Below are 25,265 nucleotides of genomic sequence, written 5' to 3'. Positions count from 1 at the left end.
TGAAACTTCAGAATGCTGTAGTCCTCCTTGGCACTTAGTGCATGGGCTGAAAACATGATTGTTCTACTGCTTTTAAGTTATCTCACATAGTTAATTGCTTCTAAACAGCACTATTTTTTTTCTTCTACAACTTTGCTCATTTCGTAGTCTGTTCTTGAAACAGTAATCTTGCATGGTATCAGCTTTTAAGATTTATTTCTGACATCTGTGAAGGAGTACCAGGTATCAGGTGTATGTTGCTAACAATCAGTTATTGAGGAAACTATTCAGGATCTGAAAAATGTAACTCAATATTCTGCTGTTATTTTGGTGGAGTGGGTTAATAATTTGAGAAGCAAATACTAGATCTTGAGATACGCCAGATTAAATACGTACCAAGCTTCTGACTGCTATCTGCATTTCTGTTGAACGTTTCAAAATGTGTAGTGGAAATATTTTTTTTTTCCACTTTAAACTGTGAAATCTGATTTCTCATGGAGAGAGAAGCAGGATATACCATGGGGGGAAGTTTCCCTTTTCATTGGAGCTGGCTGGCTTCTATATGCTGTTTTAACAACTGACACTCTTTAACTTCCATTAGCAGTATGTAACAGTGCTACTAGTCAGTGTGTAAGCTTGATTTGAAAGTTTTTTACAAGTTATTTAACCAATTTCATGATTTCTCTAACTTGATCAGTGATGGAAGCAGCAGTCTTCCTCTCAGCACAGTTGCAGAAACACTCACTGGTTCAGGCAGTGATTGCATTTCATCTTGCTGCTGTGTGCCTGCCATAATATTGGAATTCTGAGTTTAAAACGATTATATCTTAAATCTTGATCTGAAATAAGAGGCAGGTTTTTATTTTAGTTTCAGTGTATGTAGAATAGAAACTTTGGCTAAATTTGAAGTCAGCAGAATGTCCATTGGATAGAAATAATTGTCTTGCGTTAAGTGTTGAAACAAGTTGCTGTGGTAGTTAAACAGGATTATTTTCAAGGGGTTATTTCAGGGTTTCAAAGTTGCTTATTGTAAGTAAGTAATAGCATGTTTTTCCCGTAATAGGCTTCATAAAAAGAACAGAGTAAGGAGGAATACACAGACATTAATTTTCTCAATCTGGCCAGAGCAGAACAGATTAGAGAACTGAGTGAGTGTGACTGAGAAGCTAGCGATAGTGGGTGGATTTTTTTTTCTTTCCATTCCTATCTTGCTGACTTTTACGAATAATTTTTCCAACAGGTCTCCAGTCATGTATCTTTTACCAGCATAAAAATTAAAATTCTTTTTTTTCCGTTGGCCGAGGAAAATGGAGGAAGAAGTCCAGTAGACTATTTGTTAAAATTTTCCAAACATTAACCGGATAGAATATCTGAAATGAGAGGGAGAGGCGAGTGTGAGAATAGATGTAGGTTTTTCTAACTTTTTTAATAGTAAAAGGTTGGCTATCAAATGCTTGTATGAAAGTACTTTATAGTTGAAGAAATGAAAGCTCATATTCAGTTTGAGAAATACACAGTTACTGCTGCCATGCACAGGATCCCAGTTTGATTGCTGACCCAATTACATGTCTTGAACTATCGGTTTCTAGAGTGCTTCAAAAGTGCTGTAATAAAAGAAGATGCAGCGGCTGGTCAACAGGTGGCCCTGCTCCAACCAGTGAAAGATGACCCTGAATCTGTTCAGCTTTGGTTAGGAAAACAGTAGGTTTTTTCCTGTGATGTGACAAAATAGTTGCTCCCGGTAACAGGCTGTGAGAATGCCTTTGCATGTCAGTGCTGACCTGCCTTTCTTGTTAAGTCTTATTGGGCTCCTTTTACTTGTCACTGGCTTTAGATGAAGTTGGTTAAAATGTAGGTTGGTGGTATTCTAGAGATGGATGAAATGGGCAGATTCTCAGAGATCATAAAAATAATTCCTACTGACTGCTTTTCTTCCTTCTACCCATTGCAAAAAAATCTGCAATTCCCTAGTAATCTGTGCTCATCTCTGAGGAAACATGTAACGAATTTATCATTTGATAATTCTTCTGAGTTTTTACTAGTTTGCAGGGTTTTGTAGATAAAGTCTGTGCCAATTAAGAGTTTTTAATGGGGAAATTTAGATACCATACCTTACATACCCCTTCCACACCGAATGTTCTTAATTACCAAGCTACTGTCATGCCTTCCCTGCTGCAATCAAAAAAGCTGATTGGAGTTGAAGCTAAGGTTATACAAGCAGAGAAGTGATGCAACTTGCATTGAAATGCTGTGCACCTGCTTATTCTTACGATAGATGATTTCAGTTTGTGGTACAAGGTGATTGCAAACACATTGACATTAATGTAAAAACAAAACCAAAGGAGGTAAGTCAAGGAGTATATGAAGGTGTTAGGTCCCTGGGGACCCCTTATTTGATCATCTTTCAACCTAATGACAGGTAAAATGTTTAAGTGCATTACTTTTTAATTAAATAAAATATGAGTAGCTGTGAAATAGAAGTTTTAAATGCCTGCCAGGAGTGCTGGAGAGAGCAAGAATGCTGCGCATCACCTAGTTCACCTCACTTTGCTGTAAGGGTGTTTCCTGAGCCCCTTTGAGCAACCATGTAGTAAGCATGTACATTATATGCAAACTTACCAGAAAAAACAAGTTTGGTTATGAAACAACTGTTAGCTGCCAGAGCACTGTAAACAGTGTTGTGTTTGTGTGGGGTTTGTTTGGGCTTTTTAAATTGGGAAAATACCTAACAGCATTTCTTAAACTGAATACACAGATTTTTATTTTTATTTAAAGTTAAATTGTATAGCTTCAGATGTGATCCAAAAAGGTAACTTGTTGTTCTGCTCCTTTGAAGGTGTTGCATGTTTTCTTACAGTAATGCTCCTGTAGCTTTATTAGCAGTAGCTTTTGTAATAGGTATATTGAAATGTAGTTGGTAGGAGTGGTTGGGCATCGGGAACAGTATTGCTTTTTGAGGTTGTGTGCAGAATTTGGTTGCTCTAACCCTGAAAGATGTTTTGATGTTAAAAGCTGCCTGACTCCCAACCACATTGCGGTTGAGTTTTTATGAAATCCAGATGATTTGGAAGCAGCGTGTGCATGCAGTTTACTTTAAAAATATATCGCTTTTTGGGGGCTTTCACATGTGACTTCTCAGCCATCTGTGGGCCAGCACATTACTTCCTGTTTAATTTGGAGGTTTTTTTGTCTTTTGTACAAAAGGGCTCCCTTTTTGTTTTTTCTAGCAGTTTTCAAAGTTTAGTAAAGCCTCTAAAGTAAATGGAAGTCAGAACAGCATAACTGATTACGTAAGAGTCTGAATATTGTATTGGTTATAGCTGGTGTTGATAAATGCTACACTGTGTCATAGCATCCAGCTCCCAGTTATCTTGATGGGTATCTTGGAAAATCCAGCAGACTAGAGCGGTGGTTGCTGTTGAGGGCTGAAAGAGAAGTGGAGAATTGTTTTTTTTCTTTCAAGGATCTGTAGTCCCGGAGATCAAAATGTGGTTTTCTGTTGTTGGAAGAACAGAATCCATGGTAAGTCTGTTCAGGTTTCTGTTGGGACTGTTTTTCTCTGAAGTTTTAAATACTATCCCTGTACTTTTTCCTGCTCTCTTGCTTGTTTAAACCTGCCAGTAGTTATTTGTTCGTGTAGCAGCAATGTAATACAGCATGCAGTTAAATATAGTCAGATGTTAGTAGCTAACTTTCTAAAATCTAGAAAGAAAAAAACTAATTTTTTAGCTTGTTCTTCATAGGCACTTTTCAACTTTGTGGAAGTGACTATTAATATTGAAAGTTTTAGGTGTGATAACTGCTGTTTTACTGTGGCAGAGCATGAATAGCATGACTGTGATCTGTTTACTTGTCATATTAGTTGGCTTTAATCCAGGTTCCTCTAAAAGTCTGTTTTCTCCTTATAAAGCCTTAGTAGAATAATTAAAATTGACATCCCAGACAGTATATATAGGATTTTTAATACTCTGTAGACCCTTCTGAAAAGACCAGAACATGCAAATACGTTGCAGTTAGGATATCTTATGTTCAACACATTCACAGAGTGAAGGCATTTAAATTCTGTTTACTGCACAAAAGAAAGAATTCCCATGTTCTGCAAGAATGATAGAGCAGGTTTTGTTGATTAATCTTCACATGCTGGTTATATTCATTAGTATGCTACGATTTAGTCCTTTAAAGTATGGCACACTTCTACTTCTTGCTCAGTCATCTTTTATTAGTAGACCAGAAACAGCTACCTTAAAATATATACAAGCACCTTAAAATACATACCTGTATGCCCCTACTGGCATATAAATCAGAGTGTATTTTCTAGGGGGGGTTTTATGGATGGTCAGATTAAATATTTTCATAGCGCTTGCTAAAATAGGATGAGATGGTGATAAGGTATTTCTTTTTAATAAAAGCATTTCAAACTCTGAGTGTGACAGTTCCTCAATAAATATTCTGGGGAAAGGGCTTACTTTTCTTAAAACAAGTGGGTGGCATCTTAACCATAAGTAACTTATATTATTTGGCAACCTTGTTTGTTCTTAAGGTTTAATTAAATCATTCTAAGTTGCTTTATTTTCTAAACTGTTGCTTGTAATTTTATATTTAACAGTCAGTTAAAGGTGTTAAATTTAAGGAGGGTTTGAGACTACGAGGAATATCAATTTCAATGTGAAATTTTTCTGAAAGTTTGTTCTACAAATATCTTTTAGGTGATCTATGTAGAAGGAATAGGCTTAAACATTCATTTACTTATTTTTTCCCCCTCCAAAAAAAGAAAATTAGGTGTATAGTTAATACTGGTAACATAATAGAAAAATTTGATACAGACAGTTGATGGGATTATTTTTTTTTTAACTGTTGGTTAGCTCTTTACTTGTGTTCCAGGTCTTAAGATTTCTTAAGATTTCAGGTACCTCAGTATCTGAAGTTGTCTTGTGACTGTGCTTTCTAAGTATTTAAGGAAAATTTTTGCTCTTTCCTCCCAGCGTGAATTAATTGAAATGTTTGAGTAAGAAGATTTAAAGTTGTTTTGTTTCAGTTTTTTTTTTTTAATGCTTGTTACTAATTCACATCAGCGGTCAGAACTACTGATGCTGCCTTAACAGGCTTCTTAGGCAGAACTTAAAGTAAAAATGTAGTATTTAATTGTCACTTCCAGCACAGATTTCTCAGTCTTCCAGGAATGAGATAGTATGTAAGTTGCCAGTTTATTTTTCATCATGAGCAAATAAGTAGCTATATGTTAGCAATTTGCCTGTTTCTTGTTGATAAATGACTTCCAGCAGGGTTTTTGGTTAAATTTTGGTACCTTGTAGATGTTCTATAAAATTTTGCTAATGCTTTCATATGCTGTGTAAAAACCAAAGCTTATGCCAGCACAGCATGATTTTTCTTCTCACTAGCTGTGAGACCGCAGCTCTGCTCAAGTAGAGTGGTTTTGTCTTTTTTTAATTCGCTTGTATTTAGATTGATACTGCAAATGGGTCACCCAGACATTTGTATTTAATGCCTTCTGGAGCAAAGCGAGTTTTAAAATTCATGTGCCAGTTCTTCCTTGCGCTAATACCTTCTGTATGCAGGCACTTGCTAGCAAGTCTGGAAGAGTTACAGCGCACAAATGGTTTAGCTAGAATTCCTCTACCAGACTTCATGCAATTCTGGCATTCAAATAACTTCCAAAATTCTGTTTAGATTTTAATACAGCATTTTAATTTTAAATTTTTTTACTCTTATTAATGAAAGAGACTTTCAGAAGTGAACAAATTCTGTGTAGACTTTTTCCTGTACGAATAATACTCTCAAGTGGAGTAGAAACTTAGGTGCTTACTAGTACGTGATAGTGTACACACTGATACTGGATTAAGTTGTATCCATCTGAAACTGCAGAGCAGCATTATGTGGAAGATTCCGCTGTGGGTGTTTTCTTGGCTGTAATTTGTCCTCAGCTATAGAGCCAAGCGCCGTTTCTTAAAAAAAGTGCAGCGATATAGGGTAGGTTTTTTCCAAAACAGATTGCTCAGTATGTCTGGCCTGTAAAGTCCTATCCACAGACGTAATTAAGCTGAGGCATTAGTTCACAGTTGCCTTAACGGGGAAGAGCATCACAGAATCTCCAACACAACTTGTAGATTAGTACATAACTCTGAATAGCCCTTGGTGTGTCATTGCTCCTAGAGTATTTATAGCAAATGTACATTAAAAAGTTAACCCTTGTTTGGGGAAATAGAGCTTAACCAATATATTTTCCTTGAGTTCAAGAGAAGATTTTTTTGTTTGAAACAAAAGAGAAATGAAATCAAACAGGCTCATGTATTTAATTTCTTTAGTTAAAAATTAAGAGTGCTTTTATGCATTTATAGAATATCATATGAATCTTAAGTTGCAGCATTTATATAATTCCTTTTCAGAAAGGTTAAGAAAGACTAATGAATAAAACTTGCTTAGTCTTTTACAAATGTTGTATATGAAGCATTTTCCCTTTACTTACCACTTTTCCCGTTTCACGAGAGCAAGAGTAAAGCACAATTAGGTAGGAACTGTTGCATTCTTGATTCCAGTCTCAGAATGAGACTTTAGGCCAATTGCTCTAGCTAGTTTGTTTAATTGCTTTGGTTTTCATTAAAGAAGGTATGTCTTACAACCACTCAATTTCCAGAGTGTGAGAGAAATGACATTGTTACAAATTGATATACTTCTATGCAGCACAGAAGGCACTGCAGCTATTTGTGTCAGCATGCCTGCTTTCCATGTTTATCTAATTGCCTTATTAAGGTTTCTGAATACCACAGGGTTTTTTGGTTTGGTTTGGTTTTGTTGTTGTTTTTTGTTTTTTTGTGTTTTTTTTTTAAAAAGACTACATATGCACAAGACTATAGTGCTGCATATTTTATTAATGCCATCTTGGGAAGTCCATTACCAAACATCCTGGGTTCTTTGGTCTTTTATCTCCTGGGAGAAGCACGCTTTAGGAAGGTAGAGGGTGGTGCAACTCAATGTTGATTGCAAACATTCTTTTATAAAAAAGTAACAGGTAACGCCTTTTCCATTAAAGAGAACAACAAAATTCTTCAGTCCTTTCTCCTTACTCCTTTTGAGGCCATTTGTAAATAGAGCTTCTGGATGCAGTGGATGTGGAGTTTCTAGGTCGTCAGATGCTTCAGAGTCCCGTGATACTGTACAGCTTGCAATCTAGCTTTTTTCCCTCTGAATAGTATGACACTTTTCATCTGTTTTCCCAGCCAGTGCAACTTAAAAGCTGCAATGGAATTGTTCATAGATGTTAAATGCTTGATATTTCTTTGCCTGTGAATAATGTTGATTGTCACCAAAGTTTGAATCTTCACTGCCTGTTTTGTTTAATGGGAAATGTTTTGCCCACTTGTGACAGTAGTTCGTCCAACTCCAAAAATGTTTGGTTTTTTCTCCCTACCACGGAGGATAATGAGAGGGGAAAGCAGAAGCTTACATATGTGGCGCATGGGTCAGTTTTAAAGTTTTTTTTTGTTTTAAGTCAGGGTATGACGTGACTCAGAGCAGCTGTAGCCACAACTAACAGACCAGTTTTACATACAGTAGGCTGCTTCACCTCATTTATATTTGGAAATTATATAGGGCATGCTATGAAGTATTCTGTCTAATAATGACAGATTTCCAAAGCCTCTGCATTGGTCTTGAGGCAGCCGAGGCCTTTGCCTCATTTGAGAAAGTGTTTTTTTTTTTTTTTTTTCTGATCTTCAAGTCCAGAGAAGTTTGCCCTCACTGGAGGCAGGACCAGTAGCTACAAAGTTGGCCTTTCCCATTCCTCTGGGCTGACAGCAAGTAGCTCAATGAGTCGTAGATGTAGTATGTTCGGTACCTAAAGTAGATAAGTACATACTCATCCAGATACAACCTACAAAATGCATGTAGCTTTAGGGAATGTGAGTGTTTGGGTGATCAGAAACCTTTGCTTTTGCCTCCTAGAGACTACATTTGTAAACTGGCTGCATAAGTTTAGTAAACTGATATTCTTTAAAATGCGTACAAGCTTGGGTTATTTAAATGTTTCTAGACTAATGCCAGGGAGGTCAGACTGAGACTTGATTCTGTTGCATAAACTTGCCTTTAAGGATGTTTATAAAAACTTACAAGAGATCTTCTGTGTAAACTTAAGAGTCTGGAATCAGAATTAGCCTTGATAAAAATCAGTAAAATCTACTCTGGGCGTAGACAGATAAAAGATTTCAGGCCTGATGGCTGGTATCAGGCTTGATAAGCTACATTTCAGTCCTGTTTTGTTTAAAGACGTTTTAGTTGCAGGGATTCATTCTGGTTTTACACTGTTTTGTTTTTATAAAATACAACAGAAGCTTCACAAAAAAGACCAACTTGGGGAAACAGTGTCATCCTTGAAATGTTATGAGAGATAGCAGGTCCTAATATTTCAGCAAGGTATATTTGTGTATGTATATACATACACATATATGTGATATCTACATTATTAAAATGAAATCTTCTTTAATGTTTGCATAATTATGCAAAATCCAAGAAAGCCTTGAAAACTATTTATTTTTAAAAATTCTCCAACGGTTTATGTGAACTGTTGGAGTGTTTTGACATGTAGTCTTGGTATCTGAAGCCACTTAAATTGGAATATTACTTTGAAAAGGTTGGTAACTGTATGGCACTTTTTTGTGGATTCAGTCAAACTTTCACTGGGGAGTGAAGATTCCTTCACTTCAGGACTAGTTTTTTATGTTACTATTTATGTGAAGCTTGAAACCATTTAAATATTCATGTATTTAAGACAGAAATCTTCAAATCGGTATTGAAAGATCATTAGGAAGACTTTCTTGCATTTTATGTAAAAGAAAGTAGTTTTTAATACATGTAACATATTTAAAAAAAACTTGTTATTGAAGTGTATTTTTTTTCTTTAGTCAAATGTGATTCTGCCAGTCTTTATTGGAGGCTGTTAATCACTCCAGTTTTATTGGAGTGATAAACAAAGTATGTGAAGCTAAACAGGTATGGGCAAATGATGGTTTAGAACAAGTAATGACAAGACCTTACTGTGAATTGTCTGGAGCGTTACCGGTTTGGTTAGGTGCCGTACCTGCAAATATGTTTTGCAGATGCATAGTTTTTCCTTAATTACTTCATATTACAATTTTGCTGTCATTCCTAACAACTGGAAAAGTGTTTCTGTAATAGTTTTCATAGTTTTAATTCTAATGATAGGTATTGAAAATACTAGGTCATCCTACAGATCCCTAAAACTGCAAGAATATTATTAACCTCAGAGAAAACACAGCTAGTTTGTGATCCACCTAAGCTAGCTGTGGGACGTGGTGTTTGCGGATGGGAGTAGCTTAACTGTTCAGAGGGCATCACCTCCTCACCAGATGGACCTTCATTCTCACCCTGGTCCCTTTAGGTCGGGGTACTGGTGGGGCCGCGTGGTGTCTCGGCACCTCCAGCCCACCGTGCCGCTGGTGGCAGGTCCCAGCGTGGCGTGGCACGGGCGGCTCTCCTGGGAACCCCGCTGCGCGTTGGCACAGCTCGCTAGCAGGAGCTGCCTGTTGTTCCTGCCGTGCCGTTACGGCTGCTTGTCCTGGCAAATACCAAATGGGAAGGAGGAGCGGGCGGGAATTCTTCTGCCTGCTTTTAATGCTTCCGTGGTGACTGAGTCACCAGCTCGTGGGCTAGCTGTGGTGCTGCCATTAGGAAGACTATATCTGATGTTCTTGTTATTCAAACTGCTGCTTCACATACAGTTGCGCTATATGGCGTGTCCCAATTTTAGGGCTGTTGTAATGTATGTGAGCCAAAGTTTCCTGTGTTTGTCACTGACAAGGAAGTCTGATAAAATTAATCTTGCGACATAGCAACACGAGCAATAAAATCTGTTCTCCTTAAATACTTCCTTTAATTCTGTCATTTTTATTAATTCATTACTGCTGTAGTCTTGTACATCCTTAATTTTATATTCCTCTGATGTAGGAGTAGTTGGGTTTTTTTTTTTTTTTTCAGATCACTGTAGTTTATCTCGTTCTTTTCCTTATTGGTCTGATTACTCCATAGAAGTAGCTGTAAATTTTTTTTAACGCTGCTTCTTCTATTTCTAAATTTCTCTTAGTAATTTTTTAAGCAAATGCAGTATTAAGGGCGCAGTCCTGTTAGAGCAAGGAGGAGCTTGCAAAATAACGCTAATTGTGAAAACAAGTATGGACTGCTGTACGCTGATGGTGTTGCTTGATAGATGGCCCAGATGATAAGTGGATGTGATGGAAAATGACTTGTTTCTTATTAGGCTGTCTCAAAAGCCAAGGTTAGATTGCACTATCCAACTCAGTCCTTTGGCTTCTTTAACATGACAGAATTTTTGTAGTCAAGCAGAGAATCGTACCAGACTTAAAAGGGGCAAATACCCATTTGGACAAGAGGTATGAAATCTTTGCATACCTTCGTCCGCCATAAATTTTAGTCATCTGAGCATACTTTTTTTTCTTTTGACGCATTAAATGCGTGATTGACTTGGCTCTGTTGTATCAACTTTGTTTTCCTTTCATCCTCCTGCTCCCAGCAAATTTCCAGATTTTTTTTTTGAAGTTGCAGTCTGTGTGACTTGAAGAGTTGAAATCCCGTAAACAAACCTAATATTTGGGGGGGAGTGTTACTTTCTTCACCTTCCAGGTTTTCTTTTAATGAGGGACTCTAGTGTTGGACACCTTTTTTTCTTTTTTTTTTTCTTCTTTTTTTTCTTTTTTTTCTTTTTTTTTTCTTTTTAGTGGTTCCCCCCCCCCCCCATGCTGTGACTCTTAAGTATATTGTGTTGGCATTCTAGAGATTGAAGTTGTGCTGACCAGAGGTGCCAAAATTTGCTCTTTAACTCCTATGGATTGCCATAGTTGCATGAGTTTTCAGAACTTTTCTAATCTTTCAGGTTCTACAGGAAAGTAATTCAGTCAATTAATTTGTTTATTCAATAAGTTCTTTACTAAATTCCTTTATATCAGGTGATATGTCCTGGGATACTAGCTTAAGTTTTCCGGTTGTCCTACTGCTTATTTAGAAGACGTTTATAAATGAAAGTTCATGGAATTTTTGTTACTTCTTAATTTTCCAAATGTAAGTACTTAGCAAGTACTTTTTTTAATTAGTAGAGAAGAATGTATGTGTGTGTGTGTAAAAAAAAAAACATACATGCCAGTAAATACCAATGTTATTTATATTATATATGTAATAAAAAAATTTAAAAGTTGCTGTCTCTCAGGTGAGATTTTTATGTTGACTTTTTTTGTGGGCTCCAGTCTGTCTGAATTCTTTAATCTCCAAGATAAGATAGGTTTTTTTCTGAAACAGCTGAAAGCTCTTGCTGAAGTTCCAGCTGGTTAACTGTGCTCTGCTCCACAGCCTTTGGTTGTATTTTCAGATGAAGTTCTGTTGATATTGTCAGTGTATTGGGGTTTTGGTTTTTGGGGGTTTTGTTTATTTTGGGGGGTGGTGGTGGTGTGGTGTGGTGTTTTGTTTGGGGTTTTTCAGTTTGGTTTGTTTGGGTTTTTTGTTTGGTTTTTTTTTTTTTTTTTGATTCAGTGTTACGGAGGAATGATAAAACATCCTCTGAAACAAATGAAATTATGTTTACTGCTAAATCTTCTCTCGTACGTGTATACTTTCTTGTTCATGAAATCCTCTGCTATTTTAGTATTTAATTGTTACTTTATGGTTTGGGAATATAGTCTGCAATTCTAGTTTCTTCTGACAGGTCGGGGTTTTGCTTTGAAAAGAATTGATTTAGGAAGTTTTGTAAGTATTTCATAAAATATTCAATTTAGGTACTAGAGGGGGCACATCAACTTTTTTCTGATCAGTTTGGAGTTGAATTACAATATTTATGTATTTTACAGTGCTTGGGAGTTGAATTGCAGTATTTATTACATGCGTAGACTTCAGATGAAGAAGATTCAGTGTCAGTTCTTGTGTAGGGTCTACTCAGTTATTTGAGAAGGTCCCTTGTCAATGCAGCTACAAACCACCAGAAAAATAAGCATCTCTTGTTAGAACTAAGTTTTTCATATGTGCATTAGACAGATTTGAACATGGCTGAACATTGTTGAACAATGGTGACACTAAACTAGGGCCTAATTAGTACCATTTCACTAACTTGGAAGTTTTCATTTAACTTCAAATGAAGAGTTATATTTGCATGGACTATGCAACGCGTGACCTATGAACAGGACTGATGTGAAACTCCCAAAAATCATCGTCATCCAAATGTGTAATAACTTAACAAGCCTCTCTGTGTTTTATTTCCTTGCTTTTATTTATATCCTCAGGTTGTAATTTTAGACTCCATCTTGTAAGATTTTCCTAAACATGTTTTTGTTCTGTGATAAGAGCTATTTGAAACTAGGCTACTATGACAAAAATAAAGCTAGTCCTCTTTTGTAAAGCTTACCTATCTTTCTTCAGTCCCACTTGAAATATTGTTATACAGTTTAATGTGGGCCACACAGCTGCAATTAAGCCACATCGAAGGGAAATAGAACTTCTGAAGAGTTTTAATTGCAGGATTTATTGATGGTGTTTCATACCTTAAGTTTTTTACTTATCCTCTTGACTTGTAGCTCCTTTTATTCTTACTTTCAATGAGGAGGACTCATTGTTTATTTACTTTTTACAAGGTAGTCTGGTCCCTTAAACAAACGTTTTCCCACACACTCTTTTCTTCATTTAGATTTAGGATAAAGACCTGAGTTACCATTCTAAGCAGACTTCTGTATGCAGAAGTGTCCTGTGTTTGCCTTTACCTCCCAAGTAGGATTAGAAGATCTATTAAAATTCCATCTAAATGCGAAAGTTCCCCATTGTCATAGAATTCCTGCAGCAACCTGTAAGTCACAGCAAATTTAGGATTAATTATTCTCATACTCTGACTAAACTCAAGTGCATGCCAAATTTGCAAGTGCAATATGTTAACGTCTTTCAACTTGTGCTGTTTTAAAGCATTAAATTGCTTCTTAAGATAAGTGTAAGATAAGAAAAACTTTATACAGGTATTGCATCTCATGATTATGCATGGTTTCATTCTGAGTACTGGACCTAATTGTTTTCCTCAGTTTCCCACGTGCGTTGCCTGTGTACATCCGTCTTAAAGATGAATAAGCCCAAGCATGGAGAAGATTTTTTTCAAGAATCTTTTCATGTTTTTACTCAGAGACCTAATTAAGCTTCCTGGAAAAAAAAGGGGGACATTTTTATTCCATTGTGTAATTACATCAGTAAAGGTGTGTTGGTTTCTTTAACAGAATGCATTTACTTCAGTTCTAGATACGCTATTCATCTCCATCCCTTGCTAAAGTCAGGATGACTTGTATTTTTTTACATTAAAAGGGGAATGGGTGGGCCTTGGCAAAAAGTTTGGAAGTGTCTTTTGGTGCGCTTTCCATGCAGGCTATCAAAAGTTTAAAAGGAAAATGTTTTTCTGCTGTGTAGTTTGCTTCTCTGTGTGGGAATCTGCATGTATGTGGCCCTTTTTTTGATTTTGCAATTGTCTGGGGACTCAGCTTCCACTAGAACACACTTGCTCTGCAGATGCTGCTCAGAGCTGCTTGGCAAGTCAATAGGTGACCTATAGTAGGATCTAGGAATTCAAACAGTTTAAATTGTTGGGTTGAAAATCACATTATTCACCAAACAGTGGAGCCTAAGGCTGCAGCACAGAAACACTGATTATTTTATGTCATGCTGTTTTAACCCATTTGGGAATTGGGCAGCATTTAAACTGAAATATTCTCTGTTAGGTCAAACTCCCTTGGCATTTTTTTGTATTGCTTATTAAAAAGAAGACTTCCCTAGTGGAAGTTCACAGATGTGCTCTAAACGTGGGTGAATGTTCTTGTATTTAAAAGATGAACAATTCCTGGCTCTTATTTTCCTTCTCAAAGGGGGCTTTTGGGTTTCTAGCAGTGAAAAGCCCAGTTCAGGGTCTGATGAAAAGCCTACTTGATATTTGCCCTATGTATTCACAGCCCCTGACGATTACGGCTGTGTTAGCACAGGTACACAGTTGCCGTAACCTGATAAAAGTTGGCACGACAGCTTGACAAGAATAATGTCACCCCCGGTGACTGACCCTCCCAGCAGCCCCTTTTCCTGTGGGGTTATGAACAGTCGTGCTGTAAACCATTTGAGGAAGCTGATTTGGTTGAAAACAAAACTTTTATTTGGGAGGAGGAGGGCTGGGGATGGGGGCTAACTTAGCCTTCAGCCAGGTCTGTCATGGGACATGCCATGACACAGTAGTGCCTGCGCAGGTCCAAGTGTGGGACAGCGTGGGAGCAGGCAGGTGGGTTTTTCTGACACTCGGTACGAGTGCACTGCTAGTGTCGTTCTAATTAATTTAACATTTAAAAAAAAATACTGAAATGTGTAAATAGTGCTCCGCTTCTGGCCTCCAAATTTAGTTCTCTCTGCTTTATGCAGTTTTTATGATCTTGGTTGTTCTTCCCTATTGGTTATTTAACTGTATTGTAAAAGCACAGAATGGAGGTGTTTCTCATTTTGAATCTTAGGTCTAATGTACTTGAGGTGTCAGAATTTTTAAATGTCATGTTTCCTTTCTTCAGTCCGCAATTCACCATTCATCTAATTCTGATCAGCTAATGCCTTCCTTACAAAACTTTTTTCCCTATGGTTCTCTGCTTTGGCTATGCGTTGTAACAACAGATACCATTTAGAGCTAAACAAGAGAGATCTTCAGAGTAGAGTGTTACGCTCATGCAGTTCGGTTCAAGATTATTGTCACCCAGGTGAACTGAAGCAGCAGTAGTAGGTTTGTGGGTTTTTTCCAGTGAAAATTGAAAATTTTCCTTAAATTATTACTTAAGGGGAAGGATTTCCCAAAGTTTTCCTCAGAAAGGTACTATCGTTTTGCTTTCTGCAAGGATTGTGGGAAAAAGTTGCTTCAAGTGGGAAAGAAAACCAGTAGATTGGTAGCACTAGAGAGTTTACTACTGTGGATGAGGCTTTTTTATCATCACCCGCCCCCCCCACCCCTAGAATTTGCTGTATTATTTTTTTGAAAATACTTGTAAAGCTTTTGGGGGTTTTGTATTTGGCTATACATATTTGAGAAAATGTGCTGTAGGTTCCAGTATGTTAATCTTGGGGAGTGGAATAAACCATCTTTTTATGCTTACTACATTCTTGCTTTCCACAGTCATCTAACTTCTCTACAGTTGTGGTGTTCTGTTTGGTTTAACAGCTTTGCAGATACATATGCTTTTGGTATTCAGGATTGGAGAAAATAAAGAGAACTGAAAAGAATGTTTACCATATTATTGTTACTGATACACACGTCATCACTCTGATTTGTTTGTAGGGGTATAGTTTTAGTTATGTTGACCTTCACATTCCTGTGAAAGAAAAGCAGGTTAATAAGCAGTTTACAAAGAAACCTGTTTTATTGTAATGTCAGTAAATGATAGGAGAAAAATCTTTGTGGTGCATATGAGAATTTTCATCACTTTGGAGTCTAGTATGCATGTCTAACTACGTACTAACATCCTTTTTATGTCCTTAATAGCTGTATATTTCCTTCTAATGCAGTCTCCTGGAAGGTGGAACTGAAGCAAAATTAAGTCTGTTTCAATAGAAATTAAGAATTAGGATTCAAATGTCTATAAAGCTTAGGGTAAAAGTTGAAGGAAGATGATGAGTTAACTTTGAGGATGCTTAGTGAGAAGTCTTCCCAAGCATAAGTGAGAGCACAGGCACGTTATTAGAAACATATTAAATGGCACAGGAGTTAGGCAGAGAAGGAACTTATTTGTCCTAGTAATATGTGAGTAGATGTGGTAGCCGATAAAGATTTTTTTTTTTTTTTTTTTTTTGTTATGTAATCTGAAAGGAAATATATTTTTAAATCATTTTTTGTGCTTTCAAAATTCATTAGCTTTGTATTAAGTGAGATGACTTTGAGCTAACACATCTGCTGGTAACTTCTCTTAAAAGAACAGGAAAGGGATTGACAAACCGTATAGGCTTCAAGAAGGAACAAGGAGTAAAATGTCAGCTCCTTCAAATCATAATGAAGAATTACTGTAACGCTTAGAGTATGGGAACAGTTAGAGCAAAAATAATCTGATCTGTATTTCCAGCTGTGGGGTATTTAGCCAAAGAATATAACAAGTGTGAGATGGTTCCTCCCAGTTTCTAGCTTTCTGTAATTTCAGAATTTCTTTCAGAGCGCATTATACCTGTATCTTCATTTTTTTTCTGAAAGCCCTTGAAGGGCTGTACCATGAATCTGTGATCTTTTTTGTGCATGTTTGCATTTTGGCATCTACAGCAGTCTTGTTCCTGGCAGTTTCCCAATTTAATTATGAAATCCTACAGAAATTGTAGAAATGTTTTGGGTTTTTTGTTGTTGTTGTGTTTTGTTTGGTTTTGGTTTTGGTTTTTACTTCTTAAAATAAGCTAGCTGTCGTAGCATGAGTAAGAAAGCTTCCTCTGTTGGCTGATTAGAGAGATGATAAATAATCCAATCTGTGCCACTTATTATCCTTTAGACCTTTACTTCTTTGATTGTTGCTAAGCTGAGGAGTCCATGTCTAGTTGGTTCTCTCAAGAAATGTATTCCATGTTTCTGATCTTCCTTGTTATCCTCTGAGCCTCATGGTTCTGCTGGTGTCATTTTGTAAGGAAGTAATCAGAATTATAAACAGTTTTGTAAATGTGAACCTTTTAGATTTTTAGTGACCGTGGTTGTTTGTTTTGTTTGTTCTTTTCTATTAGTTCTGTTGGCTTCCAGATATTTGAGCTGATATGTGAAGATGGCTCTGAAAACAGTGACTAAAAAGATCTTTCTCAAGGAGTTAAAGCCAGTTTAGAAACTATTCTATGGATATTTGTGCAATTGCAAATGTTTATCTCATCATTACCTGCAAGCCAGTGCACATATCATGAGCTTAAAGAGAAGGTTTCAACTTCATTTAACGTGCACTGACAATCATAATCAAGCGTAAGAGAGGTGATGCGTATGAATATAGTGTCTAATGTAATTCATGAGTACCAAAGTCATGATCCCAAAATTACATGATTAATATGTGCGCTGTTTTAAGTGGCAATGCTCTTCCAAAGGCTTGCTGGTTTTACCTGATCTTTGACTGTATTAGGCAGATCTTTGTCTGAATTCCTGGGCCCAAGGGGATGAGATTCTTGCTAGCACCCTTTGAAGTTAGGGCTGAATACAAGCAGTGTCAATCCCAGGTGGCTTCAGAGGCTTCTGGTTAGTCTTGGTCAGTCTGGCCTCCAAGAAGAGCTGCCGTTAGGTCCCTGCAGTTACATACAACTACATGATGCATGAGGTTGTAACTACAAGGGTGGTTGGGTGGGTGAGTTGCTGTTAACTCTTGCACCCTTTGGAACTAAAGGAGCTTGCCTCTAGGTATATTTAGAGGTTGGAGGCAAAGGGAGGAGCGTATAAACCCAATCATCTTAATTTTCAGTTCCCAACAAGGGGAGGTGGTAACTGATTCTGCCAACAGTGCCCCGATGGGGACCAGTCCCTTACACGGTTGGAGCATTCCTTCACACTTGGACCAGTGAAATACATTTTCCCCCTCCCGCCATTATTGCTCCAGCGTTCAGCATCATGTGATCCTTCTCCAACTCTTGGTTTTGTCTTACTAGATAAGTTTTCTGTACGGTAAATTTAGTTATATTATTGTTTGCCCTTTTTCTGGAACACTTATGAACATGGCGATCAGCACATTCATTTAGGGCTTCTCTGAATTTCCATTCCGTGTGAAAACTAACAACTTCTTATTCATTGTTGAACCACTTATTAATACACAAGGACAAGTTCCTTCTTAGCCCATGTCACCTTAAAGTCTTGAAGAACTCCTGGTAGGAGATCTTGCCACATCCATTTTGAAACTCTAGGTGTTCAGTCAACTGGATCATCCTTCCCCATGTGCTTCTTGGTTGCTTGGGGAAAAAAGATTTGTGAAGCATGATTTCATTTGTCATTATATTTATCTAGCTGTCTTCTGACTTGTGTTTCTCATAACTTTAACTGATTTTTCTGGTATAAAGATAAAAATGTTCTGCAGTTACCTTGAGGTTTCTTTAGAGCCCTTTAAAAAAAAAGAAAAAGGTAACTAATTTTTTTTAATTGCCTTTGTATTCTTTCCAGACGAAGAAAGGGCCCTTCAGTTATTTATTGCATTTTTTTCCCCCTTTTTTTCTGTAAGTACAGCTTAAGCAATTATTGTGAAAAATTTAGACATGTAGAATGTTAATCTGGAAGCATGGGACTCGAAGGAATTCCTCTTCTGTGGCTTTTGAGTAAACATTTGGGATTAACTCAAGATTCAGTGAATGAAAATAGGTCTTTCAGTTGCTTAGAAAAACATGTATAACACTGGCTTTTAAATAATCTTCACCTTGATTTTTATTTTAGTTTATTACAACAGTGGGAGCAATGAATGCTTCTGCTGCCAAAAGAAAAGAGTTGGAAAAGGTGGGGAAAAAAAGGAGGAGGAAGTTGCATATTCAGTATCAAAGCAACTTGGGGGGTTATTCTAGGAAACAACATTACATTAAAAACTGTGGTCTGTTGAAAACTTACTTAGCACTCTTCTTCCAAGTGACTTGCAGAGTAAAAGGGCACCGTTTGCTATAGTAGATAATGAAATCACAAGTGATTGTCTTACATTATAAGTGACAATTTAAAGGTTTGTGATACTAACATTTAGACTGATCTGTGTGGTGTCTTGTAAATTGGAGCATGTGGATGACACAACAGCATGGCTTGAATAGATGCTTCTGTTCTCTTGTCTTGAATCTGTTGGTTGTCTCCCAGTAAGTTCACTGTTAACAGTCCTTTCAAAATTTAGAGGAATACTTTGAGGCAGATGTTTTATGAACAAAATTGCATGGTTTTGCAGTAGACTTGAATATTGCCTCTGTCAACTCTGAAAGCCTTATTAATTATAATGTCTACTTTACTTGTTTATTGTAAAACGAGAGGCACTGTTTGTTCCTTTACACCAGCTCCTTTACAGTCCTAATGAATGTAAAAAGCATTTCTATTCCTTTTTCTTGTAATCTGCAATATACCTTGTTTCATTTGGGTATTAGCAAGGGAAACAGTGCAGTCTTTTGGAACATAATACATAGAGGTATAAAAAAATAATAGCATGCATATAGAAGTGCAAATAAGTATTTCTTATTGGAAGGGGATTAGAACAAACTTCTAAAGTATGTTTTAGTTAATGTATTTTCTTTCTTATTCAAGCTTGCATTAAGACCACATATTCTTTGCTTCTAACAATGCCTGCAGGTTCAATAGGCCTAATATTAAAATTTTCTTTTGACTTTAAATGAATGCAACTCTTTTCTGTGTAACTGTTTTTTTCCAGTTTGGGAATATAGAAAAGTAATGAGAACGTAGAGGTTTATCTAGCCATGCAAAATTCTGATTAACACTTGTGGAGTGCTTAAGAGATTGAATATAAATGTAATAAATTAATGCCTCTTTCTCTGTAGGGTGCGGGTCAAGACAAACTTGGAATATATGTCAAGTCTGTTGTGAAAGGAGGTGCTGCAGATGTGGTTAGTAATATTCTTAAACATCAGAAGTTCAAAGGTAGAAAGATCCTTTGGAAACGCTTTTAAATCCTTTGTTTACTTGTATGTGTGAATAATTGTTTTAATTTAGACCATGTTAGCGTTGGTGTATGAATTTCTTCTCTCTGGGATATGTTTTTAGGATGGTCGTCTGGCTGCAGGGGATCAGTTGCTCAGTGTGGATGGTCGAAGTTTGGTGGGCCTGTCCCAGGAAAGGTAAGGAATGCTTTCCTTGGGTGTCTTTACAGGAAGAAAGTGCTAGAGTAGTTATATACTGAAAAGCTCCTTTTTTTTTTTTACTTTTTAGGCTTTGTCTTAGCTTTTTATAACTGCCTATCAATAACTTTAATAACAAGTTCAACTGTTTCCGTAGTATTTCCTGTATATGGTACGGGTTATCTATATAGAAGAGATTGTATTACACATTTGGGCTTCAGTTTTGAGCAAACTTCATTTAGCTCTAACTTTTAAATATTTTGACTTCTGACCTTTAACTGCAGAAACTGGAAATAGTACTTGCCTGTAGGTGTTGTCTGTAATTAGTGTATCTTCTCGTCATCATCTAATTTTTTTCAAAGTGATTTTAAGTATTACTCAGAAAAAGAGTGTTTTGTCAAACAAAAGATTACTGGAATAGATGTGAGAAATCCATGACATACAAACTGATAATAAGGAGAACTAAGTAACAATACAGTGCCTAATTTTATTTTATTTTCTTTGCTTTGGCTCTTATTGCAGGGCAGCAGAACTTATGACTAGGACAGGTTCTGTAGTAACACTTGAAGTAGCAAAGCAAGGGGCAATTTACCATGGTCTGGCAACCCTGCTTAATCAGCCATCCCCAATGATGCAAAGAGGTAAAAATGCTAATATTATTTATGTCGATAACAGCTTTATAAGTCTTAGAATACAGAATATATAATAATTCACAATAGCTTGCCAAATATTACCAAAATATTAAATCAGAAAACAAACATAATTGCACAGAAAAGAAACTTTTCCTTTCTTATCAAAAGTTCATCTCTTTTTAAATATTGTTTGAAATTATGCTAGTCTAATCATTAATAAATGCTTTGCATATGTACTTTTTCAAAAATTGAGTGATGTATTTAAACACAGTTCTGGTTTGAAGTAATTTTTATTTTAGCAAATGGAATATAATGAATACAAAGGGCATTGAACTTCAATGGCTTTTTTATCCCTTTCATAAAAGCTGCTCTCCTCCTCTCGGAATATGACTTCCTTGTAACCAGAGAGTGCAGTGTAATTACTAAGGGAGAAATAAATAGAAATAGAAACCCCCGGAACATGTTATGCCATTGATTGATTGATTGATTTTTAAACTAGAAATATTGAAATGTATCTTCTTAAGTTTCTGTGTCTGATCATAAGAAGTTCTGGGATGTTTCTTCAATGTTATATCATCCTACTTCAGTGAACTAACAAAAGACATATTTAAGTCTTACGCAAAATAATGTTGTAAACGAAATAATTTTATAAAGGAGGACCTTTTCTACATATAGGGTAGTACTACAGTATAGAAAAGAATGGATTAAAAGAATAAATCCTTATTAGCACAGTTTACAACACCATCCTAGATGCCATATGCCTCTGAGAGTCAGCAAGAGACTTTTCAGTAAAGCACGTTTGGCTTTTCCAAATATTGTGGTACCTTTTCAAAAGTTCTTCTGAAGCATACAAATCAAAGGAGTCCTGTATAGTTGATAGAAGAGTGGGATTGTGTGTCTGAAGAAGTAAAGATTTTAAAATCTAGCATTTGCTTTACTGGGAACTCATTTTTAATTACAAATGCAAGGTAGCTCTGGTTTGAAAAAGAATATGCTAGACAGTAGTTAATATAAGCGAAAGGGGGAAAATACATATCCAACTGTTACAGTTTCTGACCGCCGTGGCTCAGGTAAACCCCGACCAAAGAGTGAAGGTTTTGAGCTGTATAATAACTCCACTCAAAATGGGTCACCTGAGAGCCCTCAGCTGCCGTGGACAGAGTACAGTGAACCAAAGAAGCTGCCAGGGGATGATAGATTGATGAAGAACAGAGCTGATCATCGCTCCAGTCCCAATGTAGCAAGTAAGTACGATTATCCTCCTTTTAGGGGTAGATGCTTCCTCTGCTAGTTTTACAGGCTGTCGAATTCAGAAAGGGGATGATTGTTTTTAAACATGGATTAAGTTTAAAATGCCAACGTAGTAGTAACATTTGGAGCAAGTCTCTTGTTAGAACTATTCAAAGGAAAAATCGTAGTTACTTTCTGAATACTATTATTTTATTAAGTTATGTAAATTATTATTAACAGTCATGTAAATGCTTCCTTTAACTTTCCAACAGATCAGCCTCCAAGCCCCGGAGGAAAGAATGCTTATGCATCTGGAACTACCACCAAAATAACCTCAGTCTCTACTGGAAATCTTTGTACAGAGGTCAGAAGTGGCAAGCAAAATGCTGGCTGTTAAACTTTCCTTAGCTATCAATAGCGTCAGTGTGCTTGAGTCAAACCAGTGTCTTACTTAACTATTTGAACCTAATGCTGGTGCTAGTGACTGGGTGGGGGTTTTGTTTATTACGGCAAATGAAAGATTGAGACAGTTTTGAGTGGTTTTATTAAATTTTGTTCATGAAGTTGTCCTTGTGATTTCTTAGGTTTGTACAATATTGCGTACTTGTTTTCAGACCGTAAAAACATGAGTCATAACCACAATTATATTTGATACTAGACAACCTCTTTATCTCCTGTTCCAGACAAATAATGCTCTTAGGAGCCAAAGAAAACATTTAGAAAATGCATGTTTAGAATAATATTCTGTACAGATCTGTGTGACTAGAAAATTCTACCTTATGTTCTTTCTACATTTTTCAGGAACAGACTCTGCCCCAACGACCTGAAGCTTATCCCATCCCAACACAGACCTATACTAGAGAATATTTCACATTCCCAGCTTCAAAGTCCCAGGATCGAATGGGTCCAGCTCAGAGTCAGTGGCCAAATTATGAAGAAAAACCACAGGTCCAGGCTGAAAGTAATCATTCGATCAATACTACAATGCAGGTGAGAAGTAATTTCTTTCAATATAAGAAAAAAACAGAATGAACCTGCTTGCTTTCCACTCCCAGACTGCTGAGACATTTTTGCAGAACAGTCAACTCTAAGCTGTTGAGGACAAACTGTACCACAGGGTGGGGAACAACTGTACTTCTGCCAAGATTGGCTTGGGTTCAGAAACCTTACTCTTCCCCTGCCGTAGAATTTATGTTACCGTGTGCTGCAGACCTGTTATCTGGGATGTTTTAGCCCCCCGTTAGAGGTAGTGGGGTGTAGATGGTAGTAGGGTTTGTGTTGCAAAATGTTTTGTGGTTTTCTGAAAAGCAAACTAAATCTTTCAGTCTTCCAAGAAGGTTCATATGGAAAAATCTCTTTGCCTGTGGGGTGTGTTGTTTAAGTGATGAAGTGGAAGTATTAAAAATGAAATAAAACAGTACTTTGAGACCTAACCAAGGTCTTCACTGAAACACATTCCCCGCTCTCAGTTTAAAAAAAAAAAAAAAAAAAAAAAAAAAATTCAAGTTGCATCTATTATCAACGTGCAGCTGCTTCTTGACCTGAAATGAATTTACCCCCAGTGTACCTTTATAAATTCAAAAAATGATGTTGTTCTGCTCTTTGTAAATGACAAGTTTACTCAAATCCATACAGGAAATTAAATCTAGATCTACTAAATCCAGCCACTGGATCATCTTTTCTCTAATCCACCAGAGACTTAAAAATACAGAGAGAAAACTTTTGCTATTTCTTAACTTGTGATAAAAGCAGGGCCTTGCAGCAGACTGAGAATGTTTTACTTTTGGAAAAGCAGTGTCATGTAAATTATCTTGAGATTATGTCATAGAAGCAAAGTAAGGCGTGATTATTGATTACTCACACATGTATTGGCAAGTGAATTCAGTAAAAAGTCAGTTAAATAAAAGCTTAGTGCCTTTTTTTTTTTTTTTAAAGTATTATAGATAGCTAATCCTAATTATTTCAGCCGTTAAGAAAATAGGTGTTATACCCAAAGTAGGATGGTGATTTTGAAGGAGAATGCTGCAAGTTAAATGACTGTGGCAAATAGCTATGGAAATATTCTGCTGAATTTCCGTGCTTAACTCCTTCACATTTTGTGATTTCATCTCGCCTAATCTTAACTGTGTAGTTTATGTCTAGGCTCTCTCTGTCAGTGATGGGACGGGGAGGCTAGGACCTCCAGAGAATGGTTCTACCCATTTCTCTTAACGGGATGAATTGCTGCCTGGACATGCATCTCTCCCCTGCTTAAGACAAGCTTAAGTGAGTAGCTTAGATGAGGTGGTTAAAACTGGTGAGATGAACCCCATCTGTGGAAGCTGTTGACAGATACGGAATTTGAGCTATGGTCTTCAGGCTGAATGCAGTACAGAAAAGCATTTTTATAAAGCAGGTGGCTAGAAGCTTTAGCTCCTTACAAGCATTGAAAGTGTACACGATTTTTCTCCACCATACAATAGTTCTTTTAAGTTGAAAATTAGAGGAAAACAGACTTTAAAAAAAAAAAGCAACAAAATCAAACCCCCAAAATATCCTTTTAATCTTTACAGTGAGAACTGGGCTTGTAAAAAAAAAAAAAAAAAAAAAAAAGCTGCCATAAGCTACTGACTGATGTGAAATGCCTGTTTTCTGTTCTGAAGGCCTTAGCCAACTGTGTGGCTAGGTGCATCTTTACAGCAAATCTAACACAAATAGCTGTGTGTTCAGCTCTGCTGGACTAATAGAGCGTAAAAAATACACTTGTTCATCTCAAAGAAGGCATTCTTCAGAGGTCATGGTTAAGGTCATTGATGGAGGAAAAAGAAAAGGAGTTTGCATTGTTAGTCTTCTCTCAGTTGTTGATAATTGGTACATTATGTGTTCAGTGCTTAGTAGTTCCTAACATTCAAAGTATGAATATTTGCTTCAAGAAAATCATTAACAGATTTGATAAGCCTAATTTATGGTCCAGTATTCCTTTTCAGGAGGTTGTACAGTGCAGCAAGACCCTGAGCTTGTATAAAAAAAGACTCGGTGTTTGACATGCTAAAAAAGCGACAAAAGCGCAGACCAATACACCCGTGCCCCAAGAGCAGGCAGAATTAGACCCGGCCGCCCCGGTTCCGTACCCGCGAACGGTGCCGCAGCAGTGAGAGCTTCCCGCGGGTCGTCTCGCCTCTCACGGGAGGAGGGTGGGCAGCGGCTCCCTTCTCCCTTCCCCCTTCCTCAGCAGCCTTTCTGTTTGCCTTCCCAATAAGGAGAAACGTTCAGTCGAGCCAGCTGCAGGCTGAATGGCAGAGCTGGTACGGTACGCCTGAGCTGCGGTCCCAAGCTGCCAGGACTCTTGTGCTCGCGTGTGGGGGAGGGAGTGTCAGGGATAGTCCTGAGAACTTGGGCGAGCTGGGGAGGTTTTCAGCTTAAGCTCCATTTTGCGTTCATCCTTCCTCCCAGTCCAGATTTCCAGGCATTTCGGAGTGTGCAAAGTCCTCCATGGCTTGAATGAGTTAAAAGGACCGGGAAGAATATTGTATTGTTGGTTTTGGGAAACTTACTAGACATGGAAATGCTGAAATTCACTAAAAGTAATCACCTTCAGTAATAAGAATGCAGTTT

At 37.1% G+C, this 25,265-nt stretch overlaps 1 protein-coding gene and 1 long non-coding RNA gene across 26 annotated transcripts in view; one reads left to right on the top strand and one right to left on the bottom strand.

The window, feature by feature from the left end:
- Positions 1 to 25,265, top strand: part of AFDN (afadin, adherens junction formation factor) — a 131,893-nt gene that overhangs the window by 88,454 nt on the left and 18,174 nt on the right. For 24 of the 25 annotated variants that reach the window (XR_003926259.2, XM_030034696.2, XM_030034687.2 and 21 more), the window contains 6 exons: positions 19,513 to 19,578; positions 19,736 to 19,809; positions 20,332 to 20,450; positions 21,491 to 21,685; positions 21,944 to 22,035; positions 22,473 to 22,661. Coding sequence is in view for 24 of the 25 variants with exons in the window: in XM_030034696.2 (XP_029890556.1) it covers positions 19,513 to 19,578; positions 19,736 to 19,809; positions 20,332 to 20,450; positions 21,491 to 21,685; positions 21,944 to 22,035; positions 22,473 to 22,661 (735 nt within the window). In the remaining variant the exon portion in view is untranslated. The remainder of the gene's footprint in view (positions 1 to 19,512; positions 19,579 to 19,735; positions 19,810 to 20,331; positions 20,451 to 21,490; positions 21,686 to 21,943; positions 22,036 to 22,472; positions 22,662 to 25,265) is intronic. The other variant, XM_030034675.2, reaches the window with a different exon arrangement.
- Positions 1,373 to 25,029, bottom strand: LOC115349875. Its single transcript, XR_003926260.2, has 3 exons — positions 24,782 to 25,029; positions 17,846 to 17,949; positions 1,373 to 1,583 (listed from the first exon to the last, which is right to left on the bottom strand). It is a non-coding gene; the product is annotated as an uncharacterized LOC115349875 (long non-coding RNA).

The sequence above is a fragment of the Aquila chrysaetos genome, chromosome 13 (assembly GCF_900496995.4).
Source record: "Aquila chrysaetos chrysaetos chromosome 13, bAquChr1.4, whole genome shotgun sequence".
Classification (NCBI taxonomy): Eukaryota; Metazoa; Chordata; class Aves; order Accipitriformes; family Accipitridae; genus Aquila; species Aquila chrysaetos.
The sequence above is the reverse complement of the archived record's forward strand: the minus strand, read 5'-3'. Positions and strand labels throughout refer to the sequence as shown.